The sequence below is a fragment of the Lissotriton helveticus genome, chromosome 10 (assembly GCF_964261635.1).
Source record: "Lissotriton helveticus chromosome 10, aLisHel1.1, whole genome shotgun sequence".
Taxonomy (NCBI): Eukaryota; Metazoa; Chordata; class Amphibia; order Caudata; family Salamandridae; genus Lissotriton; species Lissotriton helveticus.
Window position 1 is genome coordinate 69,395,683 of NC_136071.1, and position 20,662 is coordinate 69,416,344.

The 20,662-nt window shown below is 43.4% G+C and overlaps 1 protein-coding gene across 1 annotated transcript in view; it reads right to left on the minus strand.

The window, feature by feature from the left end:
• Positions 1 to 20,662, minus strand: part of LOC144785897 (metalloproteinase inhibitor 1-like) — a 121,285-nt gene that overhangs the window by 19,610 nt on the left and 81,013 nt on the right. The window contains exons 3-5 of the mRNA XM_078664770.1: positions 15,766 to 15,869; positions 10,425 to 10,539; positions 1,101 to 1,216 (exon numbers count right to left, since the gene is read on the minus strand). Of these exons, the coding sequence (XP_078520896.1) occupies positions 1,101 to 1,216; positions 10,425 to 10,539; positions 15,766 to 15,869 (335 nt within the window). The remainder of the gene's footprint in view (positions 1 to 1,100; positions 1,217 to 10,424; positions 10,540 to 15,765; positions 15,870 to 20,662) is intronic.

The window sequence follows — 20,662 nt, forward strand, 5'->3', positions numbered from 1 at the left end:
TCCACTAGATATTATTTGCTGTGTTTTTACCGTATGTACCGGTCTTAAGAACACTTGGGATGTGATACTATGTATTATTTTAATAAAAGTGATATATCTGCGATATAGTTACCAGCAGGCGAATATTAATGACTGATTGGAACATGGGCTTGATAAAATAAATAACTCAACATAAACTCTAGCACTATTATGATGAACTCAAAATGAAATGAGCATTATTATATTTAGATATTAGATGTTTACTGTTCCAATATGGCGGCATGCTAAACAACCTGAGAAGGTTACACCCGTATGGGCAGTCCGTCTTTGAATGTGACGATCATGTAAACATAGAAGATGTAAACTGACAATAGCAACTTGTGTGATCAAGCGCTCTATGGAGTGCGAAACGCGTCACGTGGATTTATGGAGTAAATAAATTCAACTTTATTGGACTTACATGTGGATTTTGGTTTGTACCGCCGATGCCCGAGTGCTCGTTAAGGAACGCCGTTTGCTAAGGATATTACTTTCGGCTGCTCCGCCGGATCGAGCCACCCCAGTCAAAGTCGAGGGGTTGCCAGCAGGAGCATTTGTGGTGATTATATATATATATATATATATAGAGAGAGAGAGAGAGAGAGAGAGAGAGAGAGAGAGAGAAAGAGAGAGAGAGAGAGAGAGAGAGAGAGGGAGAGAGAGAGAGAGTGTATAGGTATTTATATGTGGAGTTAAATATGGTAACACATTGCATATCCATAGAAATTTACCTTCACGATTTTCTTGTCCTCGATATTCTTTAAATTATATTTTGGCCACACTTGACTTTTAATATATTTGTTAAGAAAACGGACCAGTGGCTGCGAGTATTTGAAAAGATAAAGACTGGATGTTATTAAATCTCTGTTGGACAATGGCCGCTGGAAACTATGGGGAAACTACTATAGCGCTTGAGAATTAAGGGTGGCAGGGCGCTTAGCCTTATTGTCTTGTACTTGCAGAAGCCCTGCTGTTGGCAGTTTTATTGGTAGGATTGTTTAAGTGGAGGACGTATGGCCTTAATTGTTTTAACTTCAGACTTCTAATTTCATTAGTGGCCTCAGAGCTCCAAGGTTACTCACTTTGCAGTCACACATGTAGGCACCTTCCATCCCCTTTTTCTGGGTCTCAGACAACTCACTCCAGGGCACAATGTAGTTACAGAGGATCAATTCCACACGACCATTCTGCATTTCACCTGTCAGTGAAGTGATAAAAAGGCATTGATTAACTATTGTTACATCACAATATATTATGTTTGTGACTTTTGAACAACTAATTGCTAGGCAAATCTTGAACTCCACCATCTATGCATTCTGATTTTCCCTATAGCTTCTCTTCCTGTCATCCTGACTCTTTTTTATTTTGCCAACAAGCTGAATGTATTCACTAATTGAGTTTGGTTCATAGTATTATGTTCCTTACATAGAGATTGAGCTTCCAGGTTGGAGTTATTGTCGAAGTGCAATTTTAGGTCACCTAGGATTTGTTGTTGTGGCGAAGTGCTGGCTGGACAATATTTTCAGCGAGACTGGATTTGAACTGTAAGCTAGCAGCTCAACTTTCTCAGTAACTTATTATATAAATCTAAACAATTTTTTCTACCTAACCCAGTCTTGTAACTTGCTCTTTTGATGAGTACATTTTGCATCTTAAGAAGAACACCCCCTCAATGTAATATTTATCAATTACCTTTGATAACATTTCCAGCACTTCACCACTGAACACTGCATTGCTATTGAGCAATTCCCTTGCCACTCTAGCTACAAAGTCAGTGTCTGGGCCATTCTTTTTGTTTTACGACAATGATACATACCTGCACTTTGCCAGAACCCAGGAAGCATCGAAGATGCTTCAGGTCAAAGGACGGTGTTGCAGACATATTGAAAAATATGAATACTAGCCCCACCTAGGTTTGTTGTGAAATCACCCGGATCTCTAGGCAGTCAGGTATATCTCATACCAAAAATTGAAAGAGCAATGGGGCTAATCGGCACCTCTTCTGCAAATACCTAAAATCCAACCATCTCAGTACCCACTTAGTCCCTGATTACGAGTTTGGCATGCACACAAGACACTACTCCCTCAAAGAGGCCGTCATTTGAAGTGCTCAGTGATGAGCCTGGGCATCACAGAAATGACTCACAGTATCGCAAGAATCCATTTTCACAGGTCGCAGGTTATCAATGTAAGACTCAGCAGGCCATTTTGGAAAGTCTTTTCTTGTATAGGCCTTTCCACTGTATGACTACAACATGTCAAATCTTTCAGTTAGAAACTTTCGTGTGGCTCAGGGTACTATATCTAGAGAAATACACGGCTATATTATCTATTTTCCTAACAACATCACCCTGTGCTCAGTAGGTTGTGTGGGGGTGCAGTTATTTTTTTTTATTATATTCTTTATTCGGTTTTTAAAATACATAAAAAACCATAAAAGCAATATCACAAGTAAAAACATCATTATACATGATTAAAAAAGGAGGCGATTACAATTCATTTGAACATGTTATCCATACGGAACATTGGGGATCCCTAACCATGCTAGCTAATACATCAGCATTCTTGGTTTCTAAAATTCATTTATATTCAGAGAGATGAAACTTATCAAAGGTTTGCTCTATGTTTAAAAATACATTTCAGAAATGTCACAGTGTATTTACAAATCCGTTCAGTCTCTAGAAGCTGCAATCGCAGCATGGCTGGGCGACATCTTCTAAAACCCAGTAATTTTAACAGCGGTAATGACCAGAGCTTGCGATGAGCATCATAAAATTTACAAAACAGAACAGTGTGAATAGTTGACTGCTCTGATGTTCCATCACATGGACAAGGTGAAAGGATTCGATCCCAACTATTTTGGACCGGAAATACCACCAGTCGATGAAAGATGTTAAATCTAAATCTTACCAAAAGAAATCGCTCAAATTGAGACAGATCATATGATAAATATGGCTGAATTGAAAGGGTAGTCTGGATCGCCATTGAGTGTTGAACGGAAGCTTTTCTTGCTTCCATGGCGATACGCAGCTCTTCTACATGGATCAATACCCTCACTTTCAATTCCTTTCTGGATATTTCACAGATCGTCTCAGGAGCGGTGTAGTAATTCCCAAGCCCCAGATTTTTCATATACATAAGCCAACTGATATTAAGTGAGCGGTCTAATGACATGCAATCTGCCACTATTTGCTTAGTAAGAGAGTTTTTCCTTGATGTCCAGATTCGACGCCAGAGTAAAAGTGGTTGTATTTTTGCTAAATCCACCAAATACGGGATCCCCAATTCCGTGTGACACACAAATGTAGAAACGCATTTAGGTGCCGCTAATAAAAATCTTAAGAAAGTGTTCTCCGCCACTTGCAAGGGACTTGTATTGGCATGCCCCCACAGTCCAGCCCCATACAGGGCTATTGCCTGACATTTAGCTCTATAGATATGTAACAGTTCTACGGGTGGCCTTTTCCCCAGCTTCTGTGAGAAGCTTATGAGTGCATCAATTGCTCGCATTAGATGGTGTTTCCTGGCCTCAATTGCGGGTTTCCAATTCATTCTATCATCAATTATGATGCCTAAGTAGAGGTATTGGCCAGTAACTTCGAGTTTTTCTTTATTAAGGAATATATCTTTACCCCCTTTTTTTCCTAAACCTGCTGCCATTACATAAGTCTTTTTTATATTTATTCGTAGATCAAGGTTCCCCATGAAGTCAGCGTACCTATCCAATGCCTTCTGTAGTTCGTGTGGGGTGCGGACCAGTATCACAGCCTAATCCGCATAGAGCAGAGCGGGGATCGGGCACGTTCTTACTTGCAGTAGATCCTGGCCCCCCTTCAACATTGCCACCTCCAGACCATTTGTATAAAGTGAAAAGAGAAAGGGGGCCAAGACACAACCCTGCCGAACACCACGCTCTACTCTGAACGACGCAGACAGCTCGCCTTTTACGCCAAAACGTACCCTCGCGGAGGCATTCGAATATAGTTCCCTCAAGAAATCAATCAGAGGAACATCAACACCCATTAATAACAGGACGGACGACAATTTCGCATGGGAAACACAGTCAAAAGCAGCGGACAGGTCAACATACACCATGTATAACCTGCCCTGCTTTGCACAGACGTATTTACCCAGCAACATTGATAAATTCAGGGCTTGCTCAGTCGTCCCAAAACCCTCCCGGAACCCGAACTGGAGGTCAGAGAGGATCCCACCATCGTCAGCCCACTGCTGTAAACGATCAAGCACTACTCTCTCCACCACCTTGCCCAGCGAGTTCAGCAGTGAAATCGGGCGATAGCAGGATACCTCATGCCTGTATCCTTTTTTAAATATAGGGACCATGATGGATTTAGTCCAGGAGGCCAGCAAACCCTTCTTCATTGCTGCCCCAAACACCCTGGTCAATATTGGGGCCCACAGGTCCGTGGTGTGCTTGAAAAAATCTACGGGAACCCCGTCTGGGCCCGGGGCTTTCCCATTTTTGCTTGCATTTAGCGCTTGAAGAACCTCGCTTAAAGCAAGTTCTAGCGAAATGGGATATACCACTGTGGAGGCGCTACCACTGGATACTGCGTCGATCCCTACTGGTTCCGGGCCTTTCAGAAATATTTTCGAAAAGTGTTCCACCCAGGCTGATGCCTCAATGGCTACTTCTATGGTTGGGAGGTTTTTACGATCTACTAAAAAGGGAGATTTTACCACTCTCCTAAATGCCTCACTATTCCTATCTAGGGAGCTTTCATGCAGTTGGCCCCATAGGGCTTGTTTTAGTACGGCCTTCCTCTCCTTACACACTATATCATAGTCCTTTCTTAAAATTCTTATTTCTTCTGGGTCTCTGTTCGTTTTGTTTAGTGCTATTTTCAGTTTTTTATGTGCTGCCGTACATTTATGGTTAAACCATCCTATTTTCCTGGAACAATCTCTTTGTCTCTTAACTGTTAGTAATTTGGTTCTTTTTCCTAGAATTACCTCGAAATTGTGTAGGACTTCTTCCTCCAGGACTCCCAGATCTAAGCATTTAGCTATAGAGGGATAGACTGCACATATCACTTTTCTGGTTATTTCCCCAGCGTCTACCTTCTCCCATCTTAGGGAATATCCATTTGTCTTAGCTAAATGCAGAGTGTTCTGGGTTAAGGCACTCGCTATGATCTGTGGGGAAGACTAAGCGTGTACTAGAAAAAGTTCTAGGCTGAGAGCACAATGATCGCTTAATGTGTTCACAAATAAATCGAAGCTCATGACTCTGTTGGCCAGAGCATTTGATACCAAGATATAATCTATTGTTGTCTCATAACTCCTCCCCAAGAAAGTTGGATCTAGCCGATGGAAGTTCACATTTAGTTTATTAACCATCGTGAGCCCCAGATCTGAGAGCACTTCATTCAGATATGACCCCGTGGTAGTATGGTTAAAATGCACAATAGGCTCTTCGTATTCATCCACCAACCCACAGATATTACTGTTACTGCGTGTACAAGGATGCTGGTTAAAATCACAAACCCATACAATACTTACACTAGCTCTACCTCCTACCTCCTGGATCAGCTGGGAGGACTTGTCACAAAGGGAACCCAGGACCTTCAGGACCTGTCCTTCCGCTAGATTATTGTAGAAATTAAGCAGAAGGATAATCTCTTCATTATTAAACGATAGGCTGAGCAACTGATAGTTTGCATCCAGGTGTACTACCGTTGTTTTCAATCCCCGAATTGTGTTAGCTATAAAGATCGACAGACCTCCCTTGGCCCTACCCGAGGCTACTGCTAATGTTTTATAGGTTTTATATCCTACCAGATGTAGCTCTGTCATGGCCCAGGTCTCCTGGAGACAAATTACACTATGGTTCTGGACAAAATTCAGGGCACTTCCGTCATCAACCTTTGAGCGAAGGCCCACGATGTTCCAGAAAATGACTTTAAGTGATTGCCCTTCATTTACTGGAATACTATCCTCCGGGGGGGGGGGGGGGTATAATAAGCTCCCGACTTCACCTCAGCTACAGATGTGTCCACAGTATTTTCTTCTATGTTTGGGATAACTCTTCCCAAGGCTTTTCCAGCTTTAATTTGATCTGCCATAATATCTACCTTCTGGATGGATTGCGTTGAAGGGGATTTGACCCTGGTATCCTCTTCCTGAATGTCTGAACCTCCTACTATTGAGATTTCAAACAGTACAGGCTTGGCAGGAATGCTAGATTTCTCAATGGCAGTAGGCTGGAGTCAATCCACACCTTCTAGCCCATACAGCATCGAGAAGTGGTTAAAAGTTGGTATATTAAAACCATGATGATCTATGTTGTGATTGTTAAAACCCTGGTTTAGAGGGAATCTTTGTGGGTAATTAAAAATTTAATGATTGATACCATAGTGTTCTGTACCATGCCTGTTTAAAGTCTGAGTTCCTAAAGAAAAACCTTTGGGGTGTGGGGCCAACGTCTACGGATAAAAGTGACTAAGATAATGCGTAGAGATTTCTTCACTGCCTCTCGCATCATACCAGTCACCAATGTGCCTCACTGCTCTATGATCTTTAAAATTAATAATAATGGCGTCCCCCTTTCTATCTTTGGGCCGAGTTCCGACCCAATTCACGCGTCTTACATTTAGAATTTCTCCATTGACATGGGCTGGTAAACGTGTATTATTACACAGCCAGTATATTACTTTATTTTTTAGGGCTCGATGATCTTTCTTTACTCCCACAGGAAGAACCCGAACTCCTATCATAATAATAACAAAAGGAGCGGATTCTGGTGGTAATTCCACTCTTCTGTGGATGGGTCTATTTGTGTTTTGTGGGGCAATGAACCCATTATCCTTATTTTGGGAGAATTCCGTTTTTTTCCCTGATTCCGTTAAGTCCTCCTTTTGATTGCTCGTACTTAGTTTTGGTGCCACTTTTGGGGCTGACGTCTTCTGTGAGAGGGAAGGTATTTGAACCTCTTTGGGGGATTTGCGTAGTGACTTTTGACCTGCATGATTGTCTTTTATGGGGACTGTAGGACAAGGAGGGCATTGTTTACTGAGCAACAACGAGTTCTTTAGCACCTCCTGTTCAATAGAGCCTAGTCGTTCCCCTATCCTCTTAACCCTTTCTAATAGTGGGAAATTAGTGATTTAATCAGCTTTTCCATGCTAGGAAGAAACTCATTTACGAGTGTTGATGGAGGCTGTTGTGTTGGGCTATTTTTAAAGGTAGTTGTCCCTGTACTTCTCCCTTCGGCTTCAGTAACCCTCACCAGTTTCTTGTTCTTCTCGCCCTGACAGTTTCTCACCAGCTCCCTCTTTTTTGACGGTGGGACTATAATGCTAGTTATTTTAACCGGTGCCTCTTTTGCAATAAGCCCATTTTTAGGTGAAATGATTACGGGGTCAGAAGATATGTTTAAGAGAGTATCTATTCTTGAATCAGTATCATTTGAATCATGCATTGATATTTCCGAAAGCGGCGACTGAGATAGGTCATTACAGTTAGAGAGTCGTGGATTTGGGATGGAGTATCTTCTACATACTGTCTAAGTGGAGAAACCACAGAATGTATTGCCCCCAGGGAAGAGCGTTTTTTATTCATTAGCTCTAGGGACAGGCGTTTTTCCGTTAATACTATTTATTTTTCCAATACGGAAGCAGCCCTGGTAATAAATGCATCAAGTGTCCCCCTCACAGAGCCCCCCCCAAAAGAAGGCCTACCTAAACTATTATGTCTGCTCCTTAATAGTATTGTTCCTTAATAGTATTACAACGATCAAACGCCTGACTATTGGTCATAAAATCAATCATGTATTTCTTCCCAAATTAATAGGGTAACCACAGACTTTACAAGTTTGGCAAATATTATTCGAGAAAATAGTCCTTACTTCTGAATCGTGTTATGCCTGAGTCGTTAATAAGGTGGCCCAGCCCAGCCTTGGCCAGCCCCGGACGGCCACAGACGGCCCGCCCTTTGCCCCGGCTGGTCTTGCGCGTGTCCTGCGACACTCGGAAGTTACTGTAGTTTTATACAGGGAGGTAGGGGGTGGGAAGAGGCCCCAGCTGCAGCGAAGGTGATGGCGCTGTGCAGGCTGGTCCTCGCAGTCCCGGCCGTGATGTGGCACTGCTCCTTTGTTTTCCCTTACTCGACGTTTACAAAGTCAGTATCCACGAGTCTGTAGTGGCGTTTAAAATGTTAATATCCACAAGTCTGTAGTGTGCAGGAATACAAAGAAAGAAAGGCACGTCCTTAAGAACGGCTATGAGCGGCCCCCGCGGAGCGGGGGCCGCGAGCCGTTTTGAGCTGCTGGGAGGAAGGGGCAGGAAGAGGCCCCAGCTGCAGCGAAGGTGATGGCGCTGTGCAGGCTGGTCCTCGCAGTCCCGGCCACGATGTGGCACTGCTCCTTTATTTCCCTTACTCGACATTTACAAAGTCAGTATCCACGAGTCTGGAGTGGCATTTAAAATGTTAATATCCACAAGTCCGTAGTGTGCAGGAATCCAAAGAAAGAAAGGCACGTCCTTAAGAAAACGGCTACGAGCGGCACCCCAGTTAAAGTGAACATCCTTACTCAGTGTTGGTGCAGTGAACTAAGTCCTTGCAGCTGTGCGTTAGGATCCCAACCCCTGCAGATTTGCAACACTGTGACCTAAGAGGAGCCCTAAAGACATGGACCTGCCCCCTCTTGTACCAAGGACAAATAATTGATTCCAATGGTCAGATTGGTGACCTCTTGTGTAAGCTACAAGGCCAAAACAAGCTGTAATTGGCCTTTTTCCTGAAGTGCTAGTAACATCGGGACCTGACCTGGACACTGCTGGTGGCCTGGGCTGGAGTGAGCCTTGGGCCCAAATGCTGTCATGAGGTCCTGGGACCTTTGGCTGTACCTAACTGGACTTCTTTCACCTCTGAAAACACAGGATTTAGAAATGTTTGGAACTTGCAGACCTCCAGAAGAATGGGAGGAAGCCTCTGCTGCCAGTCCTCCAGAGGTGTGACCTCACTCGGCTGAAGAAACAAGTTTCATCTCCTCAGAGATTCTCCGCAGCAGCAAATCCAACTTAGCAGGCCTTTATTGAGGAGTTATGCATCCTTGTGTAACTCATTGTCAGATACAATCTGCTGCCTTGACCTGCTGGAGGATTCCGTGCTCCAAAAAAGAGACTATGTTCGAAGGTAAATATTTTGACATGCAAAGGTGTTTAAAGTATCTGGTCAGCAAGAGGACTTTAATGGGAGCAAATTTTGAAATTAACCCTCTCTGAACTTTTCCTGCCAAAACCAACAGCTTCAGTGGGAGCTCCTCAAATGCCTATCCGAAATTGTGATGAATTTGCTGGATACAGCCTGCTGGCTTGCCCCAATTAAGGATTTTGACTTCCATTTTTGAGACCATGCCCCAAGGTGCAACCTCCAACTGGACTGAATGTTTTTGGAGTATCTGATTCACACTCTGTCGCAGTCGGCCTGAATTACACTTAGGTCCCGTTCTACCACGACCATTGACTACCATTGACACTTAGCACATTGTGGCGCCATTACCCCTTAATTATATAAAAAGTCATTACTCCCGTTCCACATATTGCATATTTACTGTTCTGGAGTCATAATATTTATTGAATCTTACTCTATTTTTCGAATCCATTTTAAATGTTTTTATTTCTTGGTGTTTTAACTGTATTGCTTTTTTGGTATTGCATAAATACTTTACACGTTGCTGTAAGTTAAGACTGTCTGCTCTTAGCCTTATCTATTAGGGGATTGAGCTTGGGTTAATTATGTAACTTTTGAGGGTTCTCCCTGACAGGAGTTGTGATTGTTCCTTGGAGCAGGCAGTCACAGACTCAAAATTATAATCCAACTTCTTACACTTGTTAGTACCACAAAAATACAAGATGCTATATGGGAGAGAGTTTCTGCTTTGCATATCTGAGTGTAATAATAGACCAGGAGCTGAAAACAATAAAGGGAAAATTCTGTATGTACTCTGAGACAGTACATGAGGGTAGTACTGATATGCAATAGCAAAATATGAGTGATTTGCTGCAAGCAATACATTCGGTCAAAAATTCAGACAGTTGTAGCAATAACATATGCAGCAGAAATGTGGGGATTTATTAACATCTTCCATAACCATAAAAGCCAAGCAACATGCCACTGAACTGCATGTGTCTTCCAGCAGACATCAAGGAATTCAAAAGAAATGAGTTGAGAGATGGCCTTCAGCATTGTTCACAAGATACCAAGATGGAAGAGGAATCTGATTTGAAAGTCATTCCATTTGCTGCAATAATCTTGTTTTATAATCTGATTTGTATGTCTGTTTTGTGAATTCAGCCCCATGTGTTCTACAGCCACCTGTTGCTAGTATTGGGTGCTACAGACATTACCCAAATGTTTATACATTATCATTAGAAAGGTGTTACCTGTTATCAAGTAGTCCTTATTGTAATCACTCGGACTGACATAGTATTCACAGGAGTATAGTGTTTCGGTGTAGATAAATTTCAGGTGCTGGATCTCAGAGCCACCCTTGAACACCTGCAGAGGTTGTTGAAAAAGATTCAGCATTTCAATACTGTCCCTTATCTATCAGCATTGTTGTGAACTTTCTTCTGATGATTGTGCTCCCCTTCACCTTAGCCAGAAAGTAGAATATAATACAGGCAGCTGGTGATAGCGTTTCCTCAAATACAGGTTAATGGTTAGAACACAGACAAACATAACACAGACAAACATAACCTACTGATCAGTTTTTTCTGTATTCATCGACCTTACCATTGAAGCCATCTTCTTCTATCATTGTCTACAGTTCTGATATTTTAAAAGTTGCCATTAAATAATATGGCACACATCACAAACTTCATTTATTTATGTATTTTGTATTTACTTATTCATGTTTGAATATGTTGGCAAATTTGCAAAACAAACATTAAGTCAAGTTATCCAGATACACAGCTATATACACTTTTAAAAATCAAAATAAAGATAGCCATTATAAACTTCCACTTCCTACATTAGTAATAAACAGGTTAATGTTGCATCTTTTCCTTTTTAAAATAGGCACAACTCTTTCATGAAGCTCAGGAAATGTCCTGGAGTACTTAGGCTGCCACCATATCCAAATGAAATCTCCTAACTCACTAACAATTCATTAAAAAAATCACAGACGAGAATAATTAAAATGTACAAATTGTAATCCAGCTACAAATGTTCTTCTCTTTAGTATTGAAGCTGCTGGCCAAATGTCTAATAAATATTGTCCCACAGCTGAATCGGATTAAAAAACCCTGCTCCAGTGTCTAAAGTGCTTATGAATTGCGCCAATGTAAAGTGTCTACTTTTAAAATTTCATACAATAGCAAAGCCCATTAAATAAATTGTACAAGAGAAGTACTCAGAAAGTGTGTAGGGTTCTCAACAGATTTACAACAGGATTATGTTTAGGGTACTGCACCATACTTGCTATAACCATGTTTAAAATTCACCTAGTTTTAAACATGAGGGCTTATGTACAAGAGGCCACGCCATTTGAGTGTCACTTTTTTTGATGCTCCGGTGAGATTGAGAAGCTCCAGGCCTCTCAATCATATCTGTGAGGTGACGCGAAGCCAACCTGTGTGGCTTTGCATGGCCTCATAGATATGGAGTAAGGAAGGCAGTGCTGTGTTGCTTTACTTTGTGTCAAGGAGGTGTTCCATGGGTGTTGGGCTGGGTGTTACCCTTGTCGTCGTCTCCCCGCCGCCAACCCGCCACCCCCCACTCTTAGCTGTGGCCGTTGTGGGCCTGACATTACGGGATTTTACATTTTTTAAATAGTGTTGCAGTTCTCCCTTGGCTTTCAGATCTAAAAATTGTTCCTGGTGCTCTCTATTTTCGCAAACCTCAAGATCTTTTTAAAAGAAGCAGCTCTTTCTAGTTATTAGGGATGGCCTGCCTGCTTTAGTTGGCACCATTACAGCAACCATTTCCTTTATAGAACTCCGGTTCTCTCAAAAGGAGGCTGCATTTTCCATTTGAAGAAATTAATTAATAACAAACTTCAGCGAGGCCGCCCTCACCAGCAATGGCTGGCTGTGCCCATAATTTAATAGTCGCTGATAATATTTAAAGATTATATTAATCAGACCCAGTTCCAGCTTTAACCCCGTCTGTGCTCCCGTCGGCCGTTAGCCGTCGCGAGCACTACCTGGCTGGTGCTGCGAACGGCCACCGGCCGACACGGCCCTACCCACTCCTTAGAACCACTGCACTGCGCCGAAATAACAGCAGCGGTAAACGGGTTTATGCACTATTCGTTATCCCACTTGGCAGGCCAAGTCAGCCCTTCCAGATATCCATTGTATACCTTTATGGCTACTATCTCATCAGGACTTCGCTCCCATATAACAGCAGAATAACAGTTTTCAAGTTATATGTCACTTTCAAAACCTCAGCTGAATTATGACACAGTTCAAGTTCCATAGGGGCTTATTTACAAGCTCCCTGCACCGCCTGTACGTCACTTTTCCCCATTTTAAAATTGATGCACCGGCGATGCAAGGGACTTGTAAATAAGCCCCATACTTTTTAGCGCTCCTGGTGTTGCTTTTCCCACATACATCACATTGTCAAGCCTCTATCAAATTTGAGATTACTTTTAAAAATAACTCCTAACTACCTACACTCATCCACTGGCTCCAGTTTTTGACCGTAAAGTCACCATCTTGGCATCTTTTTAATTTCATTGGGGGGGTGGCATAGGGCCTGTTTACCATCTTGGTTGACAGGGTTACTACGTCACAAATGTGACGAATATGCCATCCCCCAATTATCCCTTGAAACTTATAATATGGCGGACGGATTATCCGTCATGTTTGTGATGGAGTATACCATCAGCTAAGATTATAATCAGGCCTATAGTTTTAGACTCATTAATTAAGAAGTAATTTGCTGTTTGGTATTTAGAGATTACGGGCCTCATTAGGATGGCGGGCGGGCTTTGCCCTCCATCCACACTATCGGAAAACGGGACCGCCCGCCTTAAGGGCGGGGGTCCCGGGGTGCCATTAGGATGTGCCCGCCACAGTGGTGGGCACATCCTGTATTCTCAGCATTGTGGCAGGCGGTGCTCTCTGCAACTCCAGCCACAATGCTGTCAATACATCACAGCATTTTCATTTGCAAAGCGGCAGGCACCGCGCGGTGCCTGCCGCTTTGGAAATGAAAATGAAGGTGCACCCCCCCACTCACCTTCACTCTGGGGGCCCGCAGGGGGCCCCCAGAGTGAAGACCGCCTGCATTGCACTCTTGCCATCGTAATATGGCTGGCGGTGTCTAATAGACACCGCCACCATATTAAACATTTTCCGCCCCGGCCGCAAGGCGACCGGGGCGGAAAAGTGGCGGGCGGTATTTTCTTCCGCCGTGGTCCCCCCCGCCATACTAATATGGCGGGGGTGAATACAGGGAAGGATGGCGGGCGGATTGCCCCCGCCAGCCTGGCGGGGGCAATCCGCCCGCCATCCTAATGGACCCCTAAATTTTGCTGGCTTTGAAGACCGCCTTGAGTCAGATCTATTAAAACCATATAGTTAGCATAAAAACGATGAGAGATTGATGGTTCTCATAGTTTATGAGGGAATGAACAAATTTAACTCAGTGATGTTTGCATGTCACCAATATATAAGGAAAAAAGGAGGGTGCCAACAGGGCCGGCTCTAGGGTGGTGCAACCGGTGCTACCACACCGTGTACTGCCTTCTGGGGTGCAGATTTTGCAAGTTTATTTTGGTTTTACAAGCACTGGCTGCAGCATTCCTTGCCTCCAGCAATTTCCAGGCAACAATAAAAATGTCAAGATAACTCCAGTGATTTATGTTCTTCCTGGAGAGAGATCGGAGTATTGTCTAGTTGAGGTTTTGACTGATCATAACATAGCACAGAGGGTTAATATTCCTGCCGCAATTAGCATGTACCTTGCAGGTCACAAAGTGCATATAATGTAAGTAGATCATTGGGTTATTGCTTTTCTAAGAGACATCCTTTTGTTACTTGCAGTTTATGAATTAAAATCCCAATATAGAACAGTGAATTATTAACTGCCAACAAAGAACTGCATGAACACTGCAAAGAATAATTTATAGCATGGATTAATGTTGCAAAAAGGGACATTTGGGTAGAAATCGATTCTTATCATTAAAAAGAACACCTAACTATGGTGTTCCGTTTTCAATTCTGAGTTTGTGCTTCTCCAGACTAAGTACTCTGAAACTGTGCAGCCTACAAGTATGGATGGCATGCCACTCCCACACCTTGTAGTCCTCTGGCTTGTGTAACATTTCCTATACACTGATTTACACACACATGATGGATAGTATCTGTGCAATGTGCGTGGGATGCAAAGTGCTCTGACACCCTACACTGGTATGAGTGAGGCTATATAACTGAATAAGTGCATCCCAAAGAAAGTGGTTATGGACATATTAGGGGCACTGCTAAATGGTGGTGGTGAGAGAATCTCTGTTGGACGTGGTCACCACCCCCACCCGGATGGAGGGCGCAAGCAAACATTGTGGCACCGGGTGCCACCAGCGCAAAAGCTGGCCCTGAGGGCCAAAATAAGCCCTTGTCTTAGCCTTTTTGTTGACCTTATATTCCTAGTAAGTGCCCAGTGGCTGCTGGCTCAACTTGGGTCCAAGATTCCACATGTAGTTTCCATTTTTTTCCACAGATCTATTAAAAGAATCAAATGCAGATGTTACATCTATATAAGCCATGTATAGAGGTGTTTTTTGTATTGCATATTTCTCAACTAATAGCTTTAATAGCAAGGCACTCATCTGTTGTAGAATATCTCTTTCTGAATACAAGCGGTGTCAGCGATAGCACTCTCTTATTATCAACAAAGTGTTTCAGGGCTCGTAGCAGGTGCTTAATGTACCTTTTGTTTGGTAAATTTAAGAGTGTGATAATTCTAAAGTTGTTCCAGAGATCTCTTGGACCCCTTTTGTAGATCGGTACCCATATGCATCATCTCTATGTATTAGAGCTTGTATTTTCTCTCATTACTACCTCAATGAAGGAATGAAGAACCTGGGGAGCCCACAGCTTAGGATTTGTTTTAAATATTTTTGCAGATAATCCATTGGGCCCTTGGGCCCTTGAGTCTTTTACTTTTCTAATCAGGTCCTTAACTTCTATAATAGATGGGATCAAAACTTCTAGGTCATTAGACAATATACCACAACTGTATCCTTCAACTACCTTATCAGGTTTCTCTTATCACTCTCACACTCAGCATCATTTTTTTTACTGTAGAGCTCTAAGATATAATGTATTCAAACCTCCTCCTTACTGGATTAGTTTCGATCTTTTTAATTTTTCCAAAGATTTTCCAATAAACTCAATAGTCTCTTAAATGGTAGGTGTTTTAATAACCATCTGACCATCAAAAGCATAAAAGTTAAAGTCAATGCAGTAATCTTTGAAGTTGTGACGATAGGCTATCACCTTGCTCGCTGTGACCAACTTACAGTAAATCTAATAACTTTGTTTCAGTGTTGTGTACTTTTCAATTTTGATGCAATGTTCCTAATTGTTTGCTGTCACATCCCCAATACCACTACGGCCGTTGCAATGCTATTAGCACCGGAGGGATGGAGGCATGTTCTGATCAGTGAACTGAATTATACACTGCTATCCTACAAAGTAGTGGTTCACTCCTATCGCACAAATCTAATGATTCACCCCAGTCTCACATTTCAATATGACATACTAGTGCCCTTACCTCAAGTGTCTCAATTTCATACTGAATCAAGCTGTAGTTCAAGTTGCCAAAATATTCATCGACCATATCAGTGAAGGTTGCACCAAGAAATTTGGCTCGAATAACTGAAAGAAACCCAGGAAATAGAAACAAAGTTGTCAATTTCAAACTCAGCCACATCAATTGTTGAAAATGAACAGCATTATCAAGATGATTAGGAGGGGTCTACTACACTAGGCAGGTGTAAGAAATGGGGTTGTTGGTTGAGGGGGGTAAAGCCATACACAAGCAGAAACCACAATCCTTGTCAGGGTGGAGTCACAAGTAAACCCTAAATTAACCTATGCTCTACCCCCTGGTATCTTGGCACAGGGCACTCAGGCTTAACTTAGAGGCAGTGTGTAAAGTATTTGTGCAACATTTCAAATAGTAACATAGCAAAAACACACCATAAAAGGATTCCGCACCAGTTTAGAAAAATAGAGTAATTTTTTTCATGAATAAAAGACAACCAAAATGACAAACATACAATCAATAGTAAGGGAGATATGCGGGTTTCAAAGATGTCCATGAAAATTGCACCAAAAAGCACAACATGCCAACTGTGGAAATCTGGTCACAAGTTCAGGCTAAACCCAATGGGTTGTGAGGAGACTACAGGAACCCTGTTAGGCCCGCTGAACAAAAGTACTGTTGGTCCTAGTAGCGGGGTTCCGATGTACTGCAAGGTCAATGCGAAGTCCTTGCTTCGGGAGAACCCTTTCAGCAGGGGCAATGGGTTGCCAAAAGAGCAGAGGAGATACATCAGTTCTACCGGATCAACAGAAGATTTAGTAGAGCACCTTCAAGCCCACTTCCAAGAGTCCAGGACTGGGGCGGCACCGCTTGACTGAGTAGGATTCTCAGATAGCAGAGTCTAAGTGCTGGGTTTAATGTTGGTGGAGCTTTCTGTACATTGAGACTCTAGTCAGAAAGCCAGCCACCTAGACCTTGGAGTCACTTTGGGTTCAGAGGCTGGTCCAGTCCTTCTCACTCAGGCAAGAGGGCAGCATGCATCAGGTCAGCACAGCAGGGCAGCAGTTCCTTCAGAGCAGCAGTCCAGTAGAGTGGAAGTCCTTTCAACAGCACAGCAGTCCTTCTTACTGTAAAAGTATCCACAGGTCCAGAAGAGAACCGAAGAGGTTGCGTCTGAGGTACCATATTTATACCTAGTGGCCTTCCTCTGGAAGGTGGGATAGTTTCTAGATATTCTGTTTGAAGTGCACAGGCTGCCTACCTTTTCTGCCCTGGCTCCAGACTAACCACAGGGAGATACAGCCCTTTGTGAGGCGGCAGGACACAACCTATTCAAGTGAAAGGAGGGCTGTGCACATGTATGCCCTTCCATCCTGCAAGTGATGGCCCACCCAGACACACCTAAGCTGTCTAATGTATGTGGCTGTCTAAGAGAAATACACAAAGCTAAACTGTCAGCTGCACCCAGTTGTGTGACCTAGAGACGTGCTATAGGTGCTAAATGGCTAGGGCAGAGAAATACCAACTTTCTAAAAGTGGCATTTTCAAACTGTAATTTAAAATCTGGCTTTCCCATGAGAGAGTCAATACAATTTCACAGACATGAAACATGAACTGGTTACCTGCTCTCATTTGGAAATGATTATGTAATACATGTAATAAAATAACTCCAATGTTAGCCTATGGGAGTGGTAGGTCTTGCAGTAGTGAAGGATAAATGAAATAGTTTTTCACTACCAGGACATTAAAAGTACACGTCCAACATTTTAAATACATTTCACCATGCCCTCAGGCGTGTCCAGGGTATATCCTAGTGATGACATATGTATTAAAAAAGAAGGTTCAGGACTGGCAAAAGGTTTATTTTGCTAGGTCGCAATGGCAGTCGAAACTGCACACACAGGCTGCAATGTCAGGGCCACAAGTAGCATTTAATATACAGGCCCTGGGTACATAGAATATCACTTTACCAAGGACTTTCAAGTAAATTAAATATGCCTATTGGGAATAAGCTAATGTTACCAGGTTGTTAGAAGTGTGCCCATGCACTTTAGCACTGGCTAGCAGTAGTAAGGTGCATATAGGCCTAAGGCCAGCTAAAAGGAGATCAGAAAAATAAGGGGAGGAAGGCAAAATGTTTGTGGGAAGACCACCCTAAGGCTTAGAGGTCTAACATGTCCCCTCAGCTGAAAAAGGAAAGAACTAACCAACTTCATGGGAGTTCTCATCACTAAGATGGAATACCTGGAAAGACCTTTAGCATTGGCGTGGTCTGACCGAGAACAGTGTTCCACTTTAAAGTAAATTTCCTGTAGGGAGGTGGGCCACATCAGCAATTTGAAATGCTCACCCTTCATCTACATCAACCATCTGAGTGGCCTGTCTGAACCCAAAAGTAAGTCCCAAACAGGTGTGGTCTCAGTTCCTTCAGGGCCCAGACCACAGCAAAGACTTCTCTCACTTGATAGCACTCCACCTCTGTTCTGGGGGGGGGGGTAACATCCTAACAATGAAGGCTACAGGTTTGTCTAGGCCCTCCTCATTTAACTGTGACAATACTGCCCGTTAGGGCATGCTCTGAGACAGCAGATTACACAATAAATTCCTTGGATAAGTCATCAGCCTTGGGCACAGGGGCTGTTCACATGGCCTGTTTGAGGGAGTCAAAGGCTTTCTGATAGGAAACAGTCACCATCACCTTCCTTGGCTGCTTCTTCAAAGTCAACTCAGTCCAGGGGGCAACTATGGTGCCCTATCCCTGGACAAACCTCCTGTGGTCCTCACTTCTGTTTGTGTTTTGGTGGGTTCACTGGCCATGATTGTTTGTATCTTGGCCTGGAGGGGCTGCACATTACCCCCGCCCACCAGGTGTCCCAAGCACACAAAAGACTCCTGCCCTATCTGGAACTTACTTGCCTGTTGCAGAGCATGATGCACTTTATGCAGTTGAAACAGATGGTCGTCCCAGCGGTAACTGAAGACTTCTGTCATCCAAGTAAGTAGCGCTGAAGGCCTCAATGCCAGACAAAACCTGGTATCTGTCAAGCCAAAGGGCATTACCCTGAATTGTAAGTGCAAACTGTCCAGATAGTTGGTGATAGTGACTCTGCTACCTAGGGGTCAGGGTAGGTGAGAGCTTGACACTCTCCACTGAATCCATCAGTTTTCTTGGCTGACTGGAGATCAGTGAGAGGTTCACTCTTCTTTCCAACTCCATCCTCCATCAACAACATGGTATGTGGCCTTCCCCTTCCTCTCAATCTCATCAAAGGGCACTGTCCAATGATCTAGTAGGGTCCTGGACTCAAGTGACTCCATCACCCATACCTTCTGGCCAGGCTGAAACTCGACCAGTGTGGCCTTTTGGTCATTCCATTGCTTCATCAACTCCTGGGTAGCATTTACATTCTTGGAAGTCTACTACCAGATCTTCTGCATTTGGTTGAAGAGTGATAGCATGCAGCTAATCATGAGGGGGTTTCCTGTGAGCTTGCTCCCACCCCTCCTTAATCAACCTGAGAGGTCCCCTTACAGGGTAAGCATAGAGGAGTTCAAAAGGGTTAAACCGTACTCCTTTCTGTGGTGCCTCCCTGTAGGCAAAAAAGTAGACAGGGCAAGAGGACATCCCACTTCTCAATCATGGGCTCTAGTATGCCCTTGAAGATCTTGTTGAACCTGTCAACAAGCCCATTGGTCTGGGGGCGATAAGGTGTAGAGAACTTGTAGGTTACCCCACATTCCTTCCACATGACCTTCAAGTACATTACATTATGATATGTTATATTGATTTGCATAGCACACTAATCACACAAAAGGGTATTCTGGTGCTTGGGCAGGTGTGCAGGTTTCTTGGTCTCCAAGGTGCTTTTACAAAGATCTAGGTCTTCAGCTGCTTGTGGAGCTCAAGACCTGAAGAGGAGGAGGCTCTGATGTATTGAGGGAGGTTGTTCCAAGTCTTGGGTGTGATGTAGGAGAATGAGCGACCTCAAGTTTTGCTTTTGTGGATGCAGGGAATGTGTGCAAGTGAGAGTGAGGCAGAGTGTAGGTGTCTGGTTTGTTTGTGAAAGTGTATCCTTCTGTTCAAGTATTCTGGTCCTGTGTTGTGTAGGGCTTTGTATGTGTGCATGAGAAGTTTGAATTGGCTGAGCTTGTGAATGGAGAGACAGAGAAGCTTCCTGAAGTGCAATGTGACATGGGTGCGGCATTAGAGGACTAGTATGAGTCTTGCAGGGGTGTTTTGAATGGTCTGAAGTCTGTGTAGGAGTTTGTAGTATCCTGATGTTATGGATTGCCTCTCCCATGTTTCCCTGTCCCTGGCTGCTCAGCCTGTGTGAGTGTTCTGAATGGAATGTTTGGTGTGTGGGCGATGAGTGGAATGCTTGGGTGACTGAATGAGAGATGACAGTTGTTGGATGGGGCTGAGCAGCTAGCAGGTTGCTCCCAGTGGGGTTATCTATGACGTATACCTGGACTTGTTTACCTGTTTACCTGATTACCTGACACAAGAATAATCCTACGTTGATATCAACACTCCAGTGTGGTCTCCTGATTACTACAGAGTTTTTTTGGAGATTCCAGTTTAGAGTGTTGCGGTAGTCGAGCGTGCTGGTGATGAGTGCTTGCATGACAGTCCATCTTATGTTTCTAGGCAACCATTTGAAGATATTTTGCAGCATGCGTAGGTTGTGCACACTGCGCAAACTTGAGCTGTCATGTTGAGCTTTTCATCTAGGATGATCCCTAGATTTACAGTGTTGTCTGTGGGTGTGGGTGTTGGTCCTAGCTCAGACAGACACTAGGTGGAGGCAAATGGTCAGGTCTTCTTGCCAAAGAACAGTACTTCTGCCTTGTAGGAGTTGAGCAGCAGGTCACACAACCAGTCTGCTACGATGTTCATACAGTT